Here is a 19,964-nt window from a genome sequence, read left to right on the forward strand (position 1 = left end):
CTTTAACGATGCCGGGGCCAGCGTATCAGGCTGAGGTTCCACCAGCCGGCCGGACAGGAGAGCAGCTGTGTGATTTTGAGCTGCCGGTCCTTGGTCTGCTGACTCAGCAGGTGCCGCAGAGGTGAGTGGAGATGTGGTGAGGTGCAGAGGGCGTGTGAAACGTTTCCCCCGCAATGGAGGGTCCAACAAGCGACGGCGGGGAGGCTATCAGCCTATGAAAAAAGAAATAGGCAGCAAGGGCTCCCAGGGAGGTTGCCATATCCTCCACGCCCGGACAGCCCAAACCAAACAGCTCAAAACAGGAACTTTCCCTCAGCGTGGTTATAATCGAAATTAGTCTCTTAATGTCCAAAAAGCTCACAGATGAGGTGATTGATGATAAGAAGGAATCAAAAAATACGACCTGCATGTGTCTCTGATGTGGATCCGCCGCCTGGATAATGCTCCGACAGTATTTCCAGAGCTGGGCGAGCAATTCCTCCTGTGAGACGGTCCTTGAGTCCGCTGGGCCCATAATGGCTGGATCGTTCTGTCACGGTCTCACTGGCAGACCGTGGGGATGTGGGGAAAGGAGGACCCAAAATGCAGGACTCTACAGTGCAACAGTGTTTATTTACAGTGGTGACAATCCGAACAACAATAAATCCCCCCGTGCGATCCCAACTCCCGTTCCGTGTCTTCTCCTTTATCCCGTGCTCCGTGCTCTGTCTCCGTTCCCTGTGTACTCTCCGTGTGCTGCCTCCTGGTCGCCACAATTCCTCCTGAGGAAACAGGCATACCAAAGGCAGCCGTGAGTACAAAACCTAACAGTAGACTTGCACTAACCTTGCACAATACACTTAAGACTGACGGGAAGTCACTCAACGATCCAGCGTCGAGGAGCTCTCAGCCACACTGTTTTGAAGCTCCTCTGACGAGGCTTGATCGGCGCCAGGTGTGTGTGGATTCCTGGGTGGGACCGGTCAGCTGGCAGGGCCACACCCACCAGGCCTAAAAGTGCCTGCCACGACCGCACCCTCACATACACAAGCACACACCCCTAAACACCTGACAGTACACCAACACGGAAAAACAGGACAGCAGACACAACCATAATAACAACAACCACAATAATAATAATAATAATAATAATAATAATAATAATAATAACTACAATAGTAGTCCACACTGCTCACGGACCCCGAATCCCTGGAACTGGGTCCGTGACAGTTATTCCTAAGCACCGTATTTCCTACTACTATGTACCACATTTTGTTCAGTAAAAAGGTGTCTTGAATCGTGCTTTATGATAAATTTTGCTTACATACTTAACTTAGTTACTTAGGACTTTAGCTAGACAACCTGAAAAGGTCCCACTGGGCTGGTTCTGTCAGCCAAGGCTGATTTATCAGTGACACATAATTCTATTGGTGGATTCTTAGCCTTCACATCAATAGGTTTGCTTAAGAAAAACAACTTGTAACAATTACTCAAAATACTTCTGTATTTTTAGCCATGCTAGCGACAGTGTTCTGTCAGATGGATTGCTTGCTGTTACGTTGTTGCATCATTTGAGTGAGTTCATGCAGGTTAAGTAAAAAAGCCAGTATTTTATATTAATATTAAAAATAAAATAAAATAAAAAGTGCAAAATTAATCACAGCCCCATCTGTGCTTTTAACATTAACACACTAAACTGAGATGGTGACAAATAAATAGTGATGATTTATAATAAATCTTTGTTCGCAGCACTTCTCTCTTTAAGTATAGTGTAAAAGGCGTCTAAATATATTTGAACTTTTGTACTTTAATTCTTTCCCTCTTCCACTTGAACTAACTTGTCTTGCGAGACTAACTTGTCTTGCTTGTGGGCACCACCTCAAGCCACCTTCAATTATTTTCTGGACAATGTAATCAAATAGGCCTTGCAGCAAAATACAAAGCATAGTACGAGTGGAATGCTTATTCTTGGCCATGATTTCCCTGCCGCTGTCCTGAATCTCATTGTGGCTGGGATTGCAGTTGGCAGAGACAGCCATGCATCATTTCTGAGACTTTTTTTTTTTCTTCCTGAAGATGAAATTAGAGTGGGGTGGAGAGGTCACAGAAGGAGGCCTTTGAAACATCCCAGACATGCGTTTCTGCATGTGCATAAGCTTTTATGAAAGCTGCACACACCATCATCACCAGCGAACAGCTAATTAGAACGAGATAGAAAATCAGTCCCAGTGAAATATTAAATATTAATTTCAGTGTTACTTGCCACATTTATCATTTGATAGACACTGTAATTAAGATAATGAAGTTTAAATGCATAAGTAGTTCTATTTAAAGCATTGCTGCTGTGGAAGAGATTTTTTTTAAATAGCATCTTAATTAAATTAAGTGTTAAAGGTTTATGCGTTGTCATCAAGTCTTTTTGTAACCTTGGACCACTAGCTCTCATGTGTTTTAAAAAAAATGTGATTCTTATAATATACACTTGCCTTTATTACTGTTAGGCTAAAAATTGTGGTGTGAAGTTATCAACCAGGGTTTTTTCCTGATGTACTCAATGACATTCATCAAAAAAAAATGAAGAAAACAAGAAGTTGCTCACACAGTAATTTTGTCATGGTCCTGCGGCCATGACTCAGTGACTTTGTGTTTGTGTTCCTTATTGTTATTATTCTCTTTATTATTCTTGGGCTGTTTTGGGATGGTTTGTGTTTTGGGATTTTAGATACTGGGTTTTGGGTTTGTGCTCCCTCTATTGGTCCCTGGTGTTAGTGTTCCCCTGTCTCGTCAGGTTAATCAGGTCCAGCTGTGTCTCCCACCTGTGTGTGATTTCCCAGTGTCTCTCTGTGTACTTATAGTGTGTGTTTGCCTCTGTTCCTCGTCGCGTCGTCTGTGTTCATACCCGGTGAATTTCCCTGCGTGCTCTCCCTGCTGTTCTCCCTTCATGTTCAGGTTTGCCACTCCTTTGTGTAGTTTCTCCCAGTTTAGTTCGTCCTTAGTTCTGTTTGCCATCTCCACTTTATGTTCAGTATTGTCAATAAATCACCCTTCACATCTGAAATTGTGCTGCGTTTGAGTCCTCCTTCCACTCTTCACACGGCTGCTGCCCCGAGCCGTGACAAATTTTAGTTATACTATTTCATGTGTCTAGACAACATGTTATATCATCTGCAAATCGTAAATGTGATCTCTTTCTACAGTGAACATATGATAATTGTATTCCATTCAGTTAACACAGAAGAAACTGTCCCAGTCTATTGTCTGGGGTCCATTTTTTCTTTCTTTTTGTCTGTAACCTTCAGGAAAGATGTGACATTAGTGTGTTGGGAAATGTCTGAAGATAAATACAGTCTTTCAAATTCATCTGTAGCTTCATCACTCCTCCTTTATCTCTTCTTGGGTACCACCCTCATAGTCCCATCCATCTCTAATTTCAGCCTTTCAATTCTTTAAATTTCTGTCTTTTTCTCTTCCTCCTCCAATGCTCCTGCCTGTTAGTCTGCTAAGGGCAGAGCAGTAGAGTTAAAATGTGAGGTTGGTACTGAAACGGGTAGATAAAGAGAGCGAGGCTGTAGAATATGTGGTTTCATTAAAAATGGCAAAGCGCCTGTCCTTTTTTTTTCATAGTTATATACTCCTTAAATGTCACTAATTCCACCTTGCCCTAACCATTTGCCTTCACGATCACGACCAGGGTGGAGAAATTCTATTGTTGCTTGAAAATAGGCAGCTCGTGTGAGAGTCAGTCAATAACATCCCCCTTGGGAGGGTGTCAGAAAAAGAAAAAATAATGAGTATGTCTCCTGTGAGTGAGTTTTTCACCTCTCTCTCTCTCTCTCTTTTTTTTTTTTTTTCCATTTTATTGTTGCACTTACATCTGGAGAGACAAAGATGAGGAAACTTTGAGGGTATACAAAAAAGGGTTGCAAGGACATATGCTGCCCTCAGGCCCTGAAAGTGAGACTTGTCTAGTAAAACACACCAAGTTCCTTTGAGTGCGCTTGGATTCTTTGGGTTTGGGGGTGTGGATAATCGAACTTAGCCCACACACGATAACTTAAATACAAAGTGTCTATGATTGATGTAGCATAAGGTAAGATGTGGTATAGCTGCGCAGGGTTTGAGGCATAAACAACTGAGACGAGGCCATTAAATGTACACGGGGTGTAACAGACCAGAATTAGATTAAAAGATCTGCAGAGGAACAACATGCATTCATCTTAATAATTACTGATTTGTTGGTGCAATACAAGTTATAGTTGTAGTTCTAATTTACAAATCCAAATTTAGTACATAGATGTTGCATCAGGCCATCTGGGTGGCTGGTCCTCTATTTGGATTTCAATTGAAGCTTCTTTTATTCACCTGAGTCAAAGGGCATTATCACCAGTACAGTAAAAACAAAACTGTTATTTCCCAGTTTTGATCACTGTCTTTAGAGCACTAAAATGAATTAGGTGATTTATAGATAGACACCATGCATTGCACCTGAGTGATGAAGCTCATACTGAATATTGTATTGGGGGAGCTTTAATGGGGATAATAGAATATACATGAACTGTTAATGTGGAGACACAGAGATACGCATTTACAGTGGCAATCATTTAAACCGAAAGCAGCAAGAATCCTGGCACATTAAATGATTCCTTCATTGCGATGCACCCAAAACAATTTCTCGCCTGAGTAGGCATACTTGCTTGTTCTGCAGTCTGATTAAGCTGACTCTCGGTCACGGAAGAGACAAGGGAGGCTCTCTGTGTGATCTGAATGCTCTCACCCCCTACTTTAAGACCATCCATTCCCTCTCGATTTAATAACAGTCATCTGTAAGGATAATTGTGAGATTGATCTCGATATGCATGGAGTAAATGAGATCCATTTGTTAGATTAGTGTTTGTTCTGTAAAATCGCTTCTTGAAGATGCAGGGAAAAAGTTGTCACTGCCGTCAGCAGTTTCAAACTTTGAATAAGAAAACTGTGTAAACAGAGCAATTCAAATAGCTATCGGTATATTCCAGATCCATTGTTTACATAGGATTTACACAGGTTTTTGGAAAATAGATGCACATACTCACTGACACACAGATACACACAAGGTCCCACAGAGGGGATGCAGAATTTTCTTTTAGTACATCCCCATTAAAAATTGTGGCTGAAATCTTAAATTACTCTTTATATTTGTGGATAAAGCTTAAATGAATGCTGATCACACTCAGTTAGTCCTAATAATAGTCTGATGGGCCAATTCTGGAAAAGATGAAGAACACAATTAGAGATATGAGTGACCCCTTTATATGATGGGATCATTTGAAAAACAGAAAAACATTGCTTATCAAAGGCATTAGAGAGGCATCAAATATCAGTCTTGTACATAGTGTAAAATTCAGTTTCTCCTGGAAAGCAGTGTATTCCTTTGCTCATATCAAAGACCCTCTTAGAAAGGCTTAAACTTGAGAAAGTGTGTGGCTCCATTTGGTGGACAGTGTAACATAATGTACTGTTTTGGATTTGATATAATATCTATTAAAAGGAAAACTTCCACAGCACTGCTTAATTGGGCAAGTTGTGAACATTTTTTAGGGCTCTGTGCTGTTCTGTGAAAAACTAACTCAACCCATGGTTCAGTAGCTTGTAGAACAATCTTTAGTGGCAATAACCTGAAGCAATCTTTTTCTGTATGACCTCATCACTCTGCCACATCGTTGTAGAGGAATTCTGGCCCTCTATTCTTTACAATGTTGTTTGAATTCACTGAAATTTGCAGACATTTGTTTATTCACAACTCTAAGGTCTCACTAATGCTTATCAATCTTGTTGATTAAATGCAGTTTAATTGGGTTGAGGTCTGCACCTTCCCTGGGCCTTTTTCAGCCATTCTATTATAGATGTTTTGTTAATAATGGGGTCATCGTACTGTCACATGACTCTGGCTATTGGACAGATGGCATCACATATGACTCTGGAACATAAACTGAAGAGTTCATGGTTGACTCGATGACCTCAAGGTTCCCAGGTCCTATGGCAGTACTTGACAGTTGGTATGAGGTATTTGTGCTGATATACTGTGCAGTGGATTATGGCCAAACATTCCCACTTTGCTCTGGTTTGCAAAAGGACATTATACCAGAAGTCTTGTGGTTTGTTCAGATGCAACTTTGCAAACCTAAGTTATGTTGCCATGTTCTTTTTAAAGAAAAGGGACTGTAGAGTTTGTGATGTAGTTCATTGATTGTGACATTGTTTTATCATACACTCAAAAAAGATGTATGTTCATACTTGCAGATGACCAATTAATCAAGTTCATTTGTTTAGCAGCAGGGTTAGCTTTCACTGGACTTCACAGAGTTCTATGAAAACTTTTTTCCACTATACTATACTATAACTATAGGTAGCAAAAAGATCTCTGCATCAATAAAGCAAAACATTTGAATCCCATATTACTTTATCAATAAAATGTTCATATAAAAAATCGTTGTGGTCATTTTTCTGTACCATTTGAACTTACTCATGCTTGACGTTTGTCCAGAAAAGGCACAGAGGAGTGCTCTAAGTTAGCGGTCCCCAACCCCTGGGCCATGGACTGGTACCGGTCCGTGTCCCATGAGTCGCTTGGTACCAGGCCACGAGTGTTGAGGCTCGCATGTGAAATTTATGGTTTTCAGAGTTTTTATCGTTATTTTTTAAATCATTTTTATCGTTAACTCGGTTTCCCTGGGTTTTTTCCTGTGTGTTATGAAAACAAATCTGTTTTTTTGGTACCGGTACTGGGTTTTATTTTGTTGTATTTATCCGCGACACTTTAAAGACCGGTCAGTGAAAATATTGTTGGATATAAACCGGTCCGTTGTGCAAAAAAGGTTGGGGACCGCTGCTCTAAGTTCATGTCTGTAAATCACAATGTTGAAGCCTAAACCAATGTTTAGTAATATTTATTTCATGTCTGCATTGAAGTAACCTTCAATTTTTTGTGAAGGACTAACATTTGGGATATTTGATATTTCCATCCATCCATCTTTATCCGAGGCCGGGTCGCGGGGGCAGCAGCCTAAGCTGATATTTCTGTATCCAAAATCTTCTGGAATGTCTGTGAAGTCTTAACTCATGGAGCAAAGGTGATTTTGAGGTTGTGGTGATTCTGGGCACATCATGCCAGAATTCCCTCAATTTGCAGACATGGATAACAGATATAATGGGAAAGTTCTTATAATCCTATTGCATAGTCCACTTGAAAGACTCATATGTAGAAGGTGCCTTCATATTGCAGGTAGCACAGACTCACACTGAGAGGTCACACAGAGGTCTTCTTGGAGCCTTGTGTTCACTCTTTGTTGATGAAATTTCCATCAATCAGACCCAAGCACATATAAATTAGAACACTAGTGTTTCACTTCCAGGGCACTTCAGATTAGACTTTCAGGGATGAGCCACTCAATTTGTTAATAATGTGAAGACACATTACAAAAGTAATATGTTATTTCAGTCAGATGCCACTTGAAGCTCGCTAATTATAGAGATATTTTGATAAGGCTAAATGTTTTCTTTATGACAGCAACAGACATCAAATGCCATGTTTACTTTCCACCACAGATACTCTCGGCTCCTGTCCAATGACAGGCTGCAGCTACAACTATCTAACAACTCCCACATGTATCCATACTCACTGCCTTACTCTCTCTTTCTCTCCATTTTGCACACAAACACACAGAGCAACACGCAGGCTCCAAATGCTTTCTATTTTTGTGATCATAATTATTTGATGACAGGGCTTCTGGTTTCGCAACCACCCTTTTGTACACTCGATCTATCTGTGAATAATTTAGCACTGAGAGCTAGAAAGGTGGGTCCCTTAAAACAGCAGGTACAGGCAAACTCTGGAAGCAGGACACAGAGAGAGAGCATTGCCATCCTATCTTTGTCATCCGCCCACTCCTTACTTACAGCTCTTTAGTCCGGCTGCTGTGCTTCCATCGAGCTGTATATTAATCCAAGTTTGAATTTATCCATCCTTACAAACAACCCTTCAGCACAGCAGGCTCCACGCTGTCCAGCTAGAAGAAGGTAAGGAGCTCATTGGATGGAGTGACCCCCTTTCTGCATCCACTCTTCAATCAGCCATCATGGAGGAACTCCAGAGAAAACTGAATCAGCGCTACGAAGACACCAAACCAAGAAAGGTGAGTTCTTATGACACCACTTTATTTTGAAATTATAGGTTTCACCGTTATAAATGTTTCAGAGGAAAAGACTTGTTAAGGTCGTTTCAATTATCAAGCCTCCTCTTTCTCTCTTTTTTCTAAACAATTGCAAAACTATTAGCAGGTGATTCTAAGCACATAGTTAAAGAGTTCTCTGTTTGCAGCTCATGTTGTGAAGCTGCAAATAGAGAATGACACAGGACTGTTGATGTGTGTATTAACATTCTGCAAATATTTGCACACATGGTCAGATACCATATTTTTCTGCTTATGAACCTACCTATATTCTATTTATTTATATAGCCCCACTCACAGCAACAATCACCTCAATGTGCTTTGTACTATAAGATAAAAGAAACTCTACAGTTACTTATTAATCACTCATTAGTTACTAATTAATGTTTTTGGTGTGACAAGCAACAACAAGCAGTGGAATCAAAGATGTTACCTTCCACTCCAAACTACAGGTGAGGTTCAAGCTGGCATCATCCTACAGTGGCCGAGTGCTGAAGCACGTGTACGAGGACGGTCAAGAGCTGGACAGCCCCGAGGAGAAATACCCTCACAGCTTTATCCACCGCAAAATCCCTCCCAGCCACCTCGAGATGGAGCAGCTCTGCGGATTTGAGGACACTCATGGAGACCAACAGAGTGGGTTTTTACTTTATATGCATGGTTGCCCTTAGGATTATTTGTTTGGGCAGTACTGCATGTAAACTGGGAGCAGGCAAGGCAAGCAAGGTGTAGTAGTTTGCATAAAGTGATCTTTTTTTCCCCATTAAAGTAAAAACATGCACAGTTAATCCAGTAGCATGAATCCAGTAGCATAAAATGAATTTAAAGCCCATTTTGATGTTGGTGACCGAGATGATTATTTGACTGCCTAATCAATGTATTTAAAGGTACTGTGTGTAAAATTTCCCCACTAGATGTCAGTAGTTTCAGTCAGCTGAATTCTCTTTTCTTACCCTCCCAGTTCAAATGCATAGTCCTAACTATAGCGGCTGCTGTAGTGCAGAATTCTCTGGCTGCTGTTCATCTGTAGTGATCGTAAGGTGTCAGTGTTACCTCACCTGCAAATATGCCAGGTTTCCACTTCTATTTGTGCTGGAGGAGGCTGTAAAACTTTATGAAAGGTGTACAATACAAGTAGATGAAGCTCATTTCTGTCTCATGACAGTGATACTGAAGTGAGTTGTTGAGAATATCCTGAACGTTTATGTCGGTTAGCATTGTTGGTTTTGCTGCTATTAGCTGGCGTTAGTAAAACTCTTTTTGAAGTGGAGCTAACAATGTGGGACTCAAACACTTAACAAATAAACTTATGATCTGAGAATGTAATCACACTATTTATCAGAGGAAAAGTGTGATTATTTTTAGGACACTTAAGTTTAAGATTAGCTGGTATAATGGGAGTTTATAACCAGCTAACTAAATGGACTGATTCTTATATAGCGGTTTTCTACTCAAAGTGCTCTATACAACATGCCTCATTCACCCAATCACACAAGCACTTTATCTATACGTAGTGCTTTCTAAGTACATTCACACACATTCATACTCCGATGGATGCTTCAGAGAGCAAGTTGGGGTTAGTATCTTGCCCAAGTATACTTAACATGCAGACTGGAGGAGCCAGGGATTGAACCACCAACCTTCCGATCAGTAGGTGACCAGCTCTACCTCCTGAGCTACAGCCACCCCCTAACTTTGCTGATTAGTCAGCTGTTAGTCATCTGTTTCTTGCTTGATGATCTTGAAGCTTTATGCAGATCAACTGTACACTTCTCTAAGTAGTTTTTATGGTCATTGATTAAATGAAGTATCTTCATCTTTGATTGTACTTTACATAAATTTAGATATTCTAAATTTATAAATTGTATTGTCCTATTTCCATCTGTCTCAGTCTGTGGCTGAGAGAGTTGTGAATTCTGCATGGTCTACTGGTTGCCATCTACATCAGAGGGCAAAAGAATTGCAACAGATGGCAACAAATGCATTATTTGTCACAGCCGATTGCTGTATTATCACAAATAGATTGGGGAAATCAGATAGCAATCTGAACCCATCTTATTGCCACTTTATCACCATTTTATCACTGTTTTGATGCAACAGAGTTGGTTTGAAGAGGGCAACTGACTAGAGTGGCCTCGAGCCTCGTCTCCCTCTTCAAAGCGACCATTTCAAAGGCAGAGCGATTGCAAGTTGATTGGACACGGTCGCAATATTTTAAGTGTTCCACAACTTATCCACACCCAATAAGAAAAACAGCTCTAAGGAAATGGACTCTACCACTTTGGATGTCTTTTGCTGGTCCACACTCCCACCAGCCACTTTGGATACCACTGTTTATAGGCTTGGTTTCAGTAGTTGGCTCTATGTGATCACTGCACATCGATGTGTTAGAAATAGAGCACATGCTGTTGCTACAGATGAAAACTGCACTTGAGTCTGTAATACTGTATACAAGTTCTCACTCTAGCCTGACAACATGCTTTATTCTGTACCCAGGTGTCTATCCTCCAACAGGGCTCATAGCCCAGAGAATAAATGTATATAGAGGAATGGGCAGCTACAAACCTGCAGTTGGCCAGACTGAGGAAGGAGAGGGAGACAGCAAGGTAAAAATCCAGAATTTGATATTATATTTTAGTTGAGTTATTGTAGGTTTTTCACTAACAGTGCCAATTATATATGTCTGTTTTTCTCAAAATTTTAAACACATTGTTTTCAGACTACATTAATTTAAAGAACTCTATGTTTGGGCATGAATTGTGAGGCTAGGAATGTGCTTTATGCATAGGTCTAGGCTGAGGTGTCAGATTTCATGAAAGGTGCTTCATTTGTAACATAAGAAGATGTCATGAGAAAAAAAAGAAAGATTCTTTCAGCTGCTCCTTTTGCAAGGGGTTGCATATTTGATTTGCACAGATTTTTTATGCCGGATGCCCTTTCTGACGAAAGCCTCCCAGGCATTCGTGTCTTCTCCCTGATCCTGAGCTGGGAAACTTTTGTGAATTAAGCAAACGTGTTAACTGCTGAACTACAGATTATTTTCCAACTTACAAATAAATCATATATGACGGTCAAGATCAATGCTTTACTCGCATATACAAGTAAAACATTCACTTTTGACTCACTGACTTGTTGCATCTTACAGCATATGGTAAATAAGATAGTTATTCATCAGCGTCACATTTTTGAGCTAGAGAATACCAGAGAAAAGGCTTTGACCCCATCTTTGATCGTTCTAAGTTTGTGTTTTACACTTGCTTAATGAGTGCCCCCCCTTGAGTTGAAGGACAGCCAGAAAAAAGTTGAGGGGGTTGAGTGTGTCAAAGTACTTTCAGGACTGTACACATGTGTAAAAAATGTTAAAAAACATTGCTTGTTCCTGCAATAATCTACATAAGGACCTGAAATTTGGGTCTAAGTCCGTTTAAAGGGTTGAGAAAACACAGAAGTCAGTGTGACTGCTTTTAATCTTATGGACTACTGAAAGTCGTGAAACTGCAACTGTTTGGTTTTCACATTAATTTGGGTGCACTCCATGCTATGGCATGACAAGTTTTCAGTCAATGGCTCTATGGGAATCACATTGTTGGTGCAGAAATGCTATGAAACTTTGTTAGTTTTGTTTAAAAAGAGATGGTAACTATGCATGTTTTTTTGTACTAGCACATCAGTTATCTGTGATGTGTAGATACAACACCACTTAATCTCTTAAGCAGCATGCTCTTTTTAATGAATTAATATAAGTGTTTAGTGTCTTTTTATTTTCACTGCTGTCTGTGCACTGCAAACTGGTGTTTACTGGTTTTATCATGTCATTAGCAACAAATGTGAACAATTTTGTAGCATTTTTTAAATGCAATGGCATCTGTGCTGCATGTTTTCTGCCACCCATCATTGCTGTTATGACACACTGCAGTTAAAATGTGTTTATATGCAAACTGTATATAATTGTTCGAGGTTTTGCCAAAAAAAAGATTAATTTAGTAAATATGTTTTGGACACTGTCCATTTGGTTCTGATAATTCAGATTTTGTAAATTCTGAAAGATTCTAATTCCCTTGTCAGTTTAAATGAGCTGGAACCAAAACAGTCAGTCGCTATTAAGAGTTTCATGAACGATTTAGTTAACTTTTATTCTCAAAAAAACATACTGGCAACGAAATTGAGTCATTAGCATCTCAATGATGCTTTATGGAAAGCATAAAGTGTCATTGTTTCTCTCTGCATATAAAATGAAAGCACTGATATACAGACACCTAGGGTTACAGTGGAACAGTGTGTACATAAAAAAGAGGCTGGCCAGTATCAGCTGTACCAGGTGATATTCAGATTGGTCCAGATTGGTATATGAAACAGTATACAATGCACAAACAAATACTTTGGGTTCGTAAAAGTTTTCTCATCACATTGTTTTGCAATAACCATCCCTGTCTACAGCATGTACTGTATATCACAGCACATCACAGCTGACCAAATATCAAGGGTTGTCTCCATGGGCAGTTCGTAGCTACTTTGTGGCATATACTGTAGAGCAGTGGTCCCCAACCCCCGGGCCTCGGACCGGTACCGGTCCGTGAGTCGTTTGGTACCGGGCCGCGAGAGAAATGTATGTTTTTCAGGGTTTTTATCAGTTTTCAGCGTTATTTTGTTATTGTTTTTATCGTTAACTCAGTTTTCCCAGGCCTTTTCACGTGTGTTATGAATAAATCTTCTTTTTTTCTGTACCGGTACTAGTTTTATTTTGTTGTATTTATCCGCGACACCTTAAAGGCCGGTCCGTGAAAATATTGTCGGGCATAAACCGGTCCGTGGTGCAAAAAACTTACATGCATCAGTTGATTTAGAATAATACATTTATAGTTTTGGCAAATACACCATCTGGATTTAATGATAGCAATTATCTGTCTTCATTAATAGTTTTTTTATGTAAGAAAACTAAAAATAATTTTTGACAAGAATAAATACCAATCAAGACAAAAACTAATGTTTTATAAACTTAATAAACTCTTAAACTCATAAACTCTTAATCGCACTTTCCTTATATTTATGTGCCACCCAATTCTTGAACTTTTTTTTTTTTTGATTTTCTGTCATGTGAAAAAGAGTTTTCATTGTAGATGCTTGTGATTAACTGTGACCACCTCTGTGAAAGCAGAAGATTTCTGCTCTGGAGCATTCAGGTGTGTATAAAAACAATGCAGACTTCTCAACAAATTTAGCCCAAAGTCAGACCACGCGATGCTAAAAGAAATTGCAAACACCAACGAGCTATACCGCAGCTTTTACAGATTTGAGCTAGCAATTAACTGTAAATTTCTAATATATTTGGTTTAATGAATAATCTTGAGTTCTATATTATGCAGATCAAGATTTTTTTGTTTTGTTTTTACACTGTTTACATGATCTTCTCAATATGTTTTATGGCCAGTTGTCACACCTAAAAACTGATTTCAGTGATTTACACTTTACACTATACACATGCATAGTAAGAGTACATGTACTGAAAAGCAAGCAGACACACCACAGTAAAGCATTACACAATTATCAGTGAATGCAAAGTTATGTAATAATTAATTTATGGCTACACAAAAACAAAACATACAATCCAGATTTAAAATATTAAACAGGGATCTTAGGCAATTAGAACATCAGCTGCTCAATGAAATTTGTTCAACAAAAGCAATAAAATTGTTAATCTGACTGAAAAATGCATTTTTACTGAGCTACAACGGCAGCAGCTTCATTAGTGCAGCAGGTCAGCCACATTGCCTGCTGGCTTGATGTCAGTTTCATTCCTTTATCCTCCAAACAAAGGAATGCTTGGCCCTGGTCACCAAGTCAGTATTTAGCACATTTATCAGTAGAGAGCAGCAATCTGGAGTTAGCTTATCCTTTTAGGGCATTATTGAAAGGATGGCACAATGGTTCTACAGAGGTCCCTCACCTAACAAGGTTTAATGATAATTCTAGGCTGCATTGTTTTAGGGTTTCACTCTCAGTTTTAAAGTAAGAGAGATAAATTGCATCAATATGTTTCTTTTATTTTTCTTGTATATTTTTCATATTTTCATATATATATATATATATGTATTATTATTATTTTTTTTACATCATCCTGAATACTACAGAGAGTGTGAACATGAGTCTGGATTCAGCAAGACATCCCTGCATAATAAGATGAAGGTTGCCAATCTTCTCTGGTTGCTTTGTTCCCACAGAAAGCAGCCATCAAAATAACAAAGGGTTAAATGTAATGAAGAATTTCTTTTTTTAAAAAAAAAGCTCTAAAATAGACATGGTGAAGATGACCTCGAACCTTGAACCGGATGGTTTACAGCAGCAGAAGACCACACTGGGATCCAGTCATGTCAGCTGCAAACACAGAGTCTATTTGCGCGGTTCTCCAAAACTGTGCGATAAAAGATTGGTCTGATGGGTCTCGATTTCTGCTGCAGCATCCGGATTATAGGGGTCAGAATTTGGCATAACCAAACGGGGGTGGTATAATGGTATGTGGGATATTTTCTTGGCATAATTTGGGATCGTTAGTACCAACACCACAGCCTACCAGAGTATTCTTTCTAACCATGTCCATCAATGGCACAGTGTATCCATTTTCTGATGACTGCTTCCAGGAGTATAGCATAAAATGTCACACAGCTCAGATCAACTCAAACTGGAATCTTAAACGTACAGTAACAAGGAGTTTGATATATTCAAATGGCCTGCACAGACACTAGAGCCCAGTCCAACAGAGCGAATAGGATTTGCATCATGAATGTGCAGCTGACAAATCTGCAGCGACTCTGTGATGCTGTCAGATTAATATGGACCAAAATCTCAGGGGAGTGTTTCCAGCACTTTGTTGAATCCATGCCATGAAGAATAAAGGAGTTCAGAAGGTAAAAGGGGGTCCAAGCAGATACTAGTGGCCAGTGAATATAATGTATGTAAAAAGTATCAATATTCGTCATTATTACAGATAGGATAAGATAAGATAACTCTTTATTGTCATTGCACAGTCATACTTACAATAGTACAGTGAAACTGGAAAACTATCCCACGTCAGACACAACACAGTAAACTTTGAAGTGGATAAAAAGTACAAAAATGGTATGAATAATAGATTAAAGAATAAATATTTGCACATTATTGCCCCCAAAACAGTGCCGGTAGGTAGACAATTAGGTCAGCTGTTAGCATTGATTAGGGCTATTGCCCTGTTCAGATACACTGTTTCATTGTCTAGATAACCACTACGGATGTGCATGTTTTTCTAGACAAGCGATGACACTTTTCAACATGAAATCTTTTTTTCTTAATATCAGAGAGCAGTTGGAGTTGGGAAATGTAGATGACATCTAGCATATGTATAAGTTAATTAAAATTATTTGTCTGTTTGGGCCTAATTGTCATGAAACAGCTGTGTGGCAGACAGAATGCAGACTCAGATGCAGGACTGGGGAGATGTGAATGAATGAAATAAAATCAACTTTAATGTTGTAGCTTACAAGAATACACAAAAACTAAAAATCATAAATTCCTTCCTAAAAACCAAAAAGAAATCATGAACCAACAAAACTCATAATTCTGGAAGAGAGACATATGGACATAGACAGACACAGACAACAACATGGCACTGATGTTGTTAATAGAAAATGATGCAGGATTATCTGATATTTTACATTTCTTTCAGTCCCCAGTGTTGGACTTTGGTAAGATAATCATCTATACCAGCAATCTGCGCATTATTAAAGCACCGCAGAAGAAGCCTGAAATGTTTCGGCAGCACACAGTGCCTCTCATTGACTTGGAAGGATACCCAAAGGCCAAGGAAAGGGGGAGCAGGAGGAGGGCTAAAGCAGTTTTCACACAGGAGGAGGCGGAGAAGGAGGAGAAACAGATCTGCGACACTGATACCAAGGTAATGATCCTTGGTCAAATTATTCTCAGTGGTGTGGTAAGGTTTTATCACCCCATTTCTGTTTCTTGCTTTTCTCACTCTCGCCATGTCCTCCTCCCCATCCCACTTTCTCTGCATGTGTCTTCAGCCATCTTTTCTTCACTTTATCTTTGCTTTCAAGAAAACAACTGCAGGATCTTCTTCTGTTTCTGCCTCACACCAAAGTCTCCTCTGTTTCCTTGTAAATGCAAACTTGTTTGTATCCTTATTCGCTTTCTTTTCTACCGTCCTGCTGCAACAGCCACCAACCTATTGTCCTAGTGTTATCTGACAACTGTGAACAAATACTGATGAGTCCACAGTTTTACTCTGCCCTTGCAGCATCTGCCTGCTGCTTACCAGCCAGCAAGGATACCCAGGTCGCTATTATTCCCTCCCTCTCACCTCCTTGGATGATTACTGTTCTCTTCTCTCTTATCCCTCCATCATTTTCTCAGCTCTCTTGTTATTTTCGCATTTTCTCCGCCTCCATACAAGTTCATTCTCAGCCTGTTTTTTGTTTTATATTTCGTCATCTCACTCCTGTTTGTTCCGTTCTCTTCTTCACCATCTTTAGCAGCGGCAATTCATTATATTCACCGTCTTCATTTTTTTCCAAGAAGAGCTTAGATTCACACTTGATTTTATACATGAAAAATTTCTGCAACTGTTGGACAACAATCTGGACATGAACCTGATTGTGAAATAATAATGGCTGTATATACAAGCATCCTTATGTTTATCTTGGAGTCACCAAAGCTATAAGTGAGAACATAAACTGTAATTGAAAGACAAACCTTACCTGCCCCTTTGCCTTGTGAATTTCAGCACCATTTTATTTTTGTAGCTGCTTTCTGCTGCAAAATACCGTGTCCTGTTTTATACGACTCTGTTGTATTGCACTCATATAGAAGCAAATAATGGGCCCTACTAAAGCAGCACCTTTAGAGGGTTTTTTGTTGTTGTTGACTTTTTTTCTTTTGTGTTATAGACTTTTTTCTGGCTGACCCTTGCATACCAAGCTGTCTAGCTCTTCCTTTTACAACAATTTGGGACTCATGAAGGATCTAAGTGAATATGTTTTGTTTTCTTTAATTATCCTGTTTCAAATGTAACCTCACAGCTCAGCTTCTGTTTCTGTTCAGTCATCATTCGGTTGATAACATACAGAGCAGCTGCTCATTACTGTAAACTTTGCAATAATGACCAACTGGGTATAATAAATGACAGACTGGCTGGACATTATCCTGCAGCACAGCTACTTACCACAGCCATTTAATTAGAAATATTATTGGAAAAATTCTTTGTATCATTAAGGTTTCTAGTGTTTTGCCAGCAGGCACGTCAGTTATACATGATAGCGGCGTTAATGTTTGCTGATTATGACGCGGCCTTTGGTGGCACTGTAAATGTTTGTGTTAACTTTAAGTGGAAAAATGTGTTTTATTATCAGAAACAGATGTTTGTAATTCAAAAGCAACAAACATTTGCGCACATTTTTCATACAGGCCTTCAGATATGGGGGACGTGAGCCTTTCCTTCAAACTTGACCGACTCCCCTTTTCAGCTCAATCTTTATCCCTGCATCCCCTCTTCTTTTCACCCCTTCCTCCCTTTGTGACCCCTTTGCTCACCTCACAGGACCCCTCTTCCATCTCCTAATGTGTTTTTTCTGTCTCCAGGAGGCTGACAGCTGCCAGCATTGTGGTGGTTCAGGCTCCGCTCCCTGCTCTCTGTGTCACGGTAGCAAGCTGTCCATGCTGGCGAACCGCTTCAATGAGTCCATCAGTGATCTGCGTTGCCAAGCCTGCTACCCCTATGGTCTGGAGAAGTGCCAGTCCTGCTCCAATAAATAGCACCATTTGGCTGACACCCATATCTGGCAGTGAGAGAGCGAGCGTGTGAGTGAGTGAATGAGAGTGTGTGGCTGAGTGAGTGTAAGCCCAGTGTGCTACGGGTTTGTCAGAATTGTCTCAGTGGCAGTATTGCTCTAATCCAAAACGTTCTTGGTGGGGTGCACTACTAGGAAACATAAGCCATCATTGGACATTGGAGAGGGGGATTGTGACTGTGGGCACAAAATCATAAAATACAATTACTGTGTGCAGTGAACATGGCTTGCGATAACACAAATACATAATCGCTTTTTTTTGTTGTCACGTTACTTTGCATCTGCTGCCTTCATCCTGATAAAACCTGGTTCCACAACAGAGTTATCATTTTAATTAAAATGATGCAAACATTTCACAGTTTATTGTGTCTACTGGGAAGGGTTCCCTGTTCATAGCTCCCCTGTCTATTCACCAGAGACACTGAAACCTTTTTCACTTGAACATAATGGGTTGTACCGGGATAATTGATGCTATTATTTTTTAGAAAAATACAGAGAGGAATGAGACAAATGGGACTGTTTGATAAACGGCGACAGCAATAATCAGGAGATGATGTTTAATGTGAGTTCCCCCCAAATAACGTTGTTACTGCAACACAGATGTGCGTGCTTTTCTTGTTGGTGGGGGGTAAATATGCAAACTTTTTAAACCACTTTTCATCTCAACAGATAATAAATGTTTGACATTCTCAGTATTGATTTCAGATGGTGTGTTAATAATAAAAAGTCTAAGAGGTGTTATGGATGAAAATATGAATGAAAATAATGATTTAAATGACAGAAATGATTTATTGTAGACCAGCTCAGGAGATTGGGTTTGTTTTGTAACACTTTTAGATCATTTAAAGATATGTCTACACATTTTTTGGGGGGTGAATTAATTAAATAAAAATACCTGAATACCTTTTCAATGTTTTTTTATTTTATTTTATTCATTATTGTTTTAAAGTTTAGCTTTTGATGCAAAAAGGATTGTTGTATGGATCAGATTACTCTGTCCTCTGTATAATCCACATCCCAGGGTCCCCATGGAGACATGTTTTCATGGCAACATTTCAGATCTCATCTATTAAAACAGTGACGCTTGCAGTGAGCATATGTTTTATTGACTTTATTCCTAAAAGTCTCCTGCCTTTTAACTGAGCCTTATGCATCACTCTCTGTCTCCAATCATACATGTATGATTACCTTAAAGTCTTTCCTCAGATGGCTGTTTTTACTCTGAGTTAGTTGTTTATTGTTACAAATTTGAAAAATAGGAAACATGCAACACGCCACATAATCCCCAGTCTCTGCATCGTATTCATTGCACCTCAAATCAAAGGCAATCAACCATATTACTTTCTATCATGACATTTGAGGATGATTTAACAGAAAAGGAAAACAAAATTAAATCTTTTTGCCTCACTGGGAAAGGCTTTTAATAGCTCTGACACTGCTGTTGTCAGCTTTGAGTGATCACCTTCATGCATTTGATTTTTGCAAGGTTACATCAACTCATTGCAAGCGCTAATAAAATCTACCCATGAGGTTTTTTCAAGTCTTTAAAGTTTAACTTTAAAGTCCAAAATCAGAGGATTTCTCATGTCTGTGCATTTGACTATAGTTTCCAGTTCAAAACAGCAGGTTCCCCTTAGTATGCCTTTATAATCAAATCTGAACTGCAATGATCCCCAGGACATTTTCTAGTGGCTGCTGAAGTAGCATTTTTCACCACTACCTTTATTTGGCAAGGCAGAGATGATCAATCAAATTCTTTTTCAATAGCACTGACCACATCTTCTGGGATGTCAGTGGCAAAAAGTCATGCCAGACAAGCACCATTAGAGCCCTCTATCCCTGCCTCTGCACCTATATTTGTGCTTGGGCTTCAACTATTTTATTCTGTTTAAAAGGAAACTATAAGGGTTAGCAACAGCCTGGTCAAAAGCCCCATCAGCAATCA

At 39.5% G+C, this 19,964-nt stretch overlaps 1 protein-coding gene and 1 long non-coding RNA gene across 3 annotated transcripts; one reads left to right on the top strand and one right to left on the bottom strand.

Moving 5' to 3' along the window:
• Positions 1 to 593: 593 nt before the first annotated feature.
• On the bottom strand, positions 594 to 1,201 carry LOC146700464 (uncharacterized). The gene is made up of 2 exons (XR_014922675.1): positions 851 to 1,201; positions 594 to 761 (listed from the first exon to the last, which is right to left on the bottom strand). It is a non-coding gene; the product is annotated as an uncharacterized LOC146700464 (long non-coding RNA).
• A 6,483-nt stretch (positions 1,202 to 7,684) lies between these two features.
• Positions 7,685 to 19,108, top strand: grxcr2 (glutaredoxin and cysteine rich domain containing 2). Of its 2 annotated transcripts, XM_085470683.1 has the most exons (5): positions 7,685 to 8,150; positions 8,639 to 8,822; positions 10,683 to 10,792; positions 15,883 to 16,110; positions 17,811 to 19,108. In XM_085470683.1, the coding sequence occupies exons 1-5, from the start codon at positions 8,094 to 8,096 to the stop codon at positions 17,982 to 17,984; spliced, it is 753 nt and encodes a 250-aa protein (XP_085326809.1). In that variant the 5' UTR covers positions 7,685 to 8,093; the 3' UTR covers positions 17,985 to 19,108. The 2 variants fall into 2 exon arrangements, with proteins under 2 accessions (XP_085326809.1, XP_085326808.1); XM_085470682.1 differs by lacking the exon at positions 17,811 to 19,108 and having other exon boundaries at positions 15,883 to 17,781.
• Positions 19,109 to 19,964: the final 856 nt, after the last annotated feature.

This window comes from Copadichromis virginalis, linkage group LG10, assembly GCF_057382275.1.
Source record: "Copadichromis virginalis isolate Kocher_CV1m ecotype Utaka linkage group LG10, C_Virginalis_male_GT1.1, whole genome shotgun sequence".
Classification (NCBI taxonomy): Eukaryota; Metazoa; Chordata; class Actinopteri; order Cichliformes; family Cichlidae; genus Copadichromis; species Copadichromis virginalis.

What these genes read in the sequence shown, in the direction of transcription:
- grxcr2 (XM_085470682.1), top strand. Translation starts at nt 8,094, where the DNA reads ATGGAGGAACTCCAGAGAAAACTGAATCAGCGCTACGAAGACACCAAA. An exon ending in AAGACACCAAACCAAGAAAG is followed by an intron (nt 8,151 to 8,638) that starts GTGAGTTCTTAT and finishes TCCAAACTACAG; the next exon opens with GTGAGGTTCAAGCTGGCATC. An exon ending in CACTCATGGAGACCAACAGA is followed by an intron (nt 8,823 to 10,682) that starts GTGGGTTTTTAC and finishes TTCTGTACCCAG; the next exon opens with GTGTCTATCCTCCAACAGGG.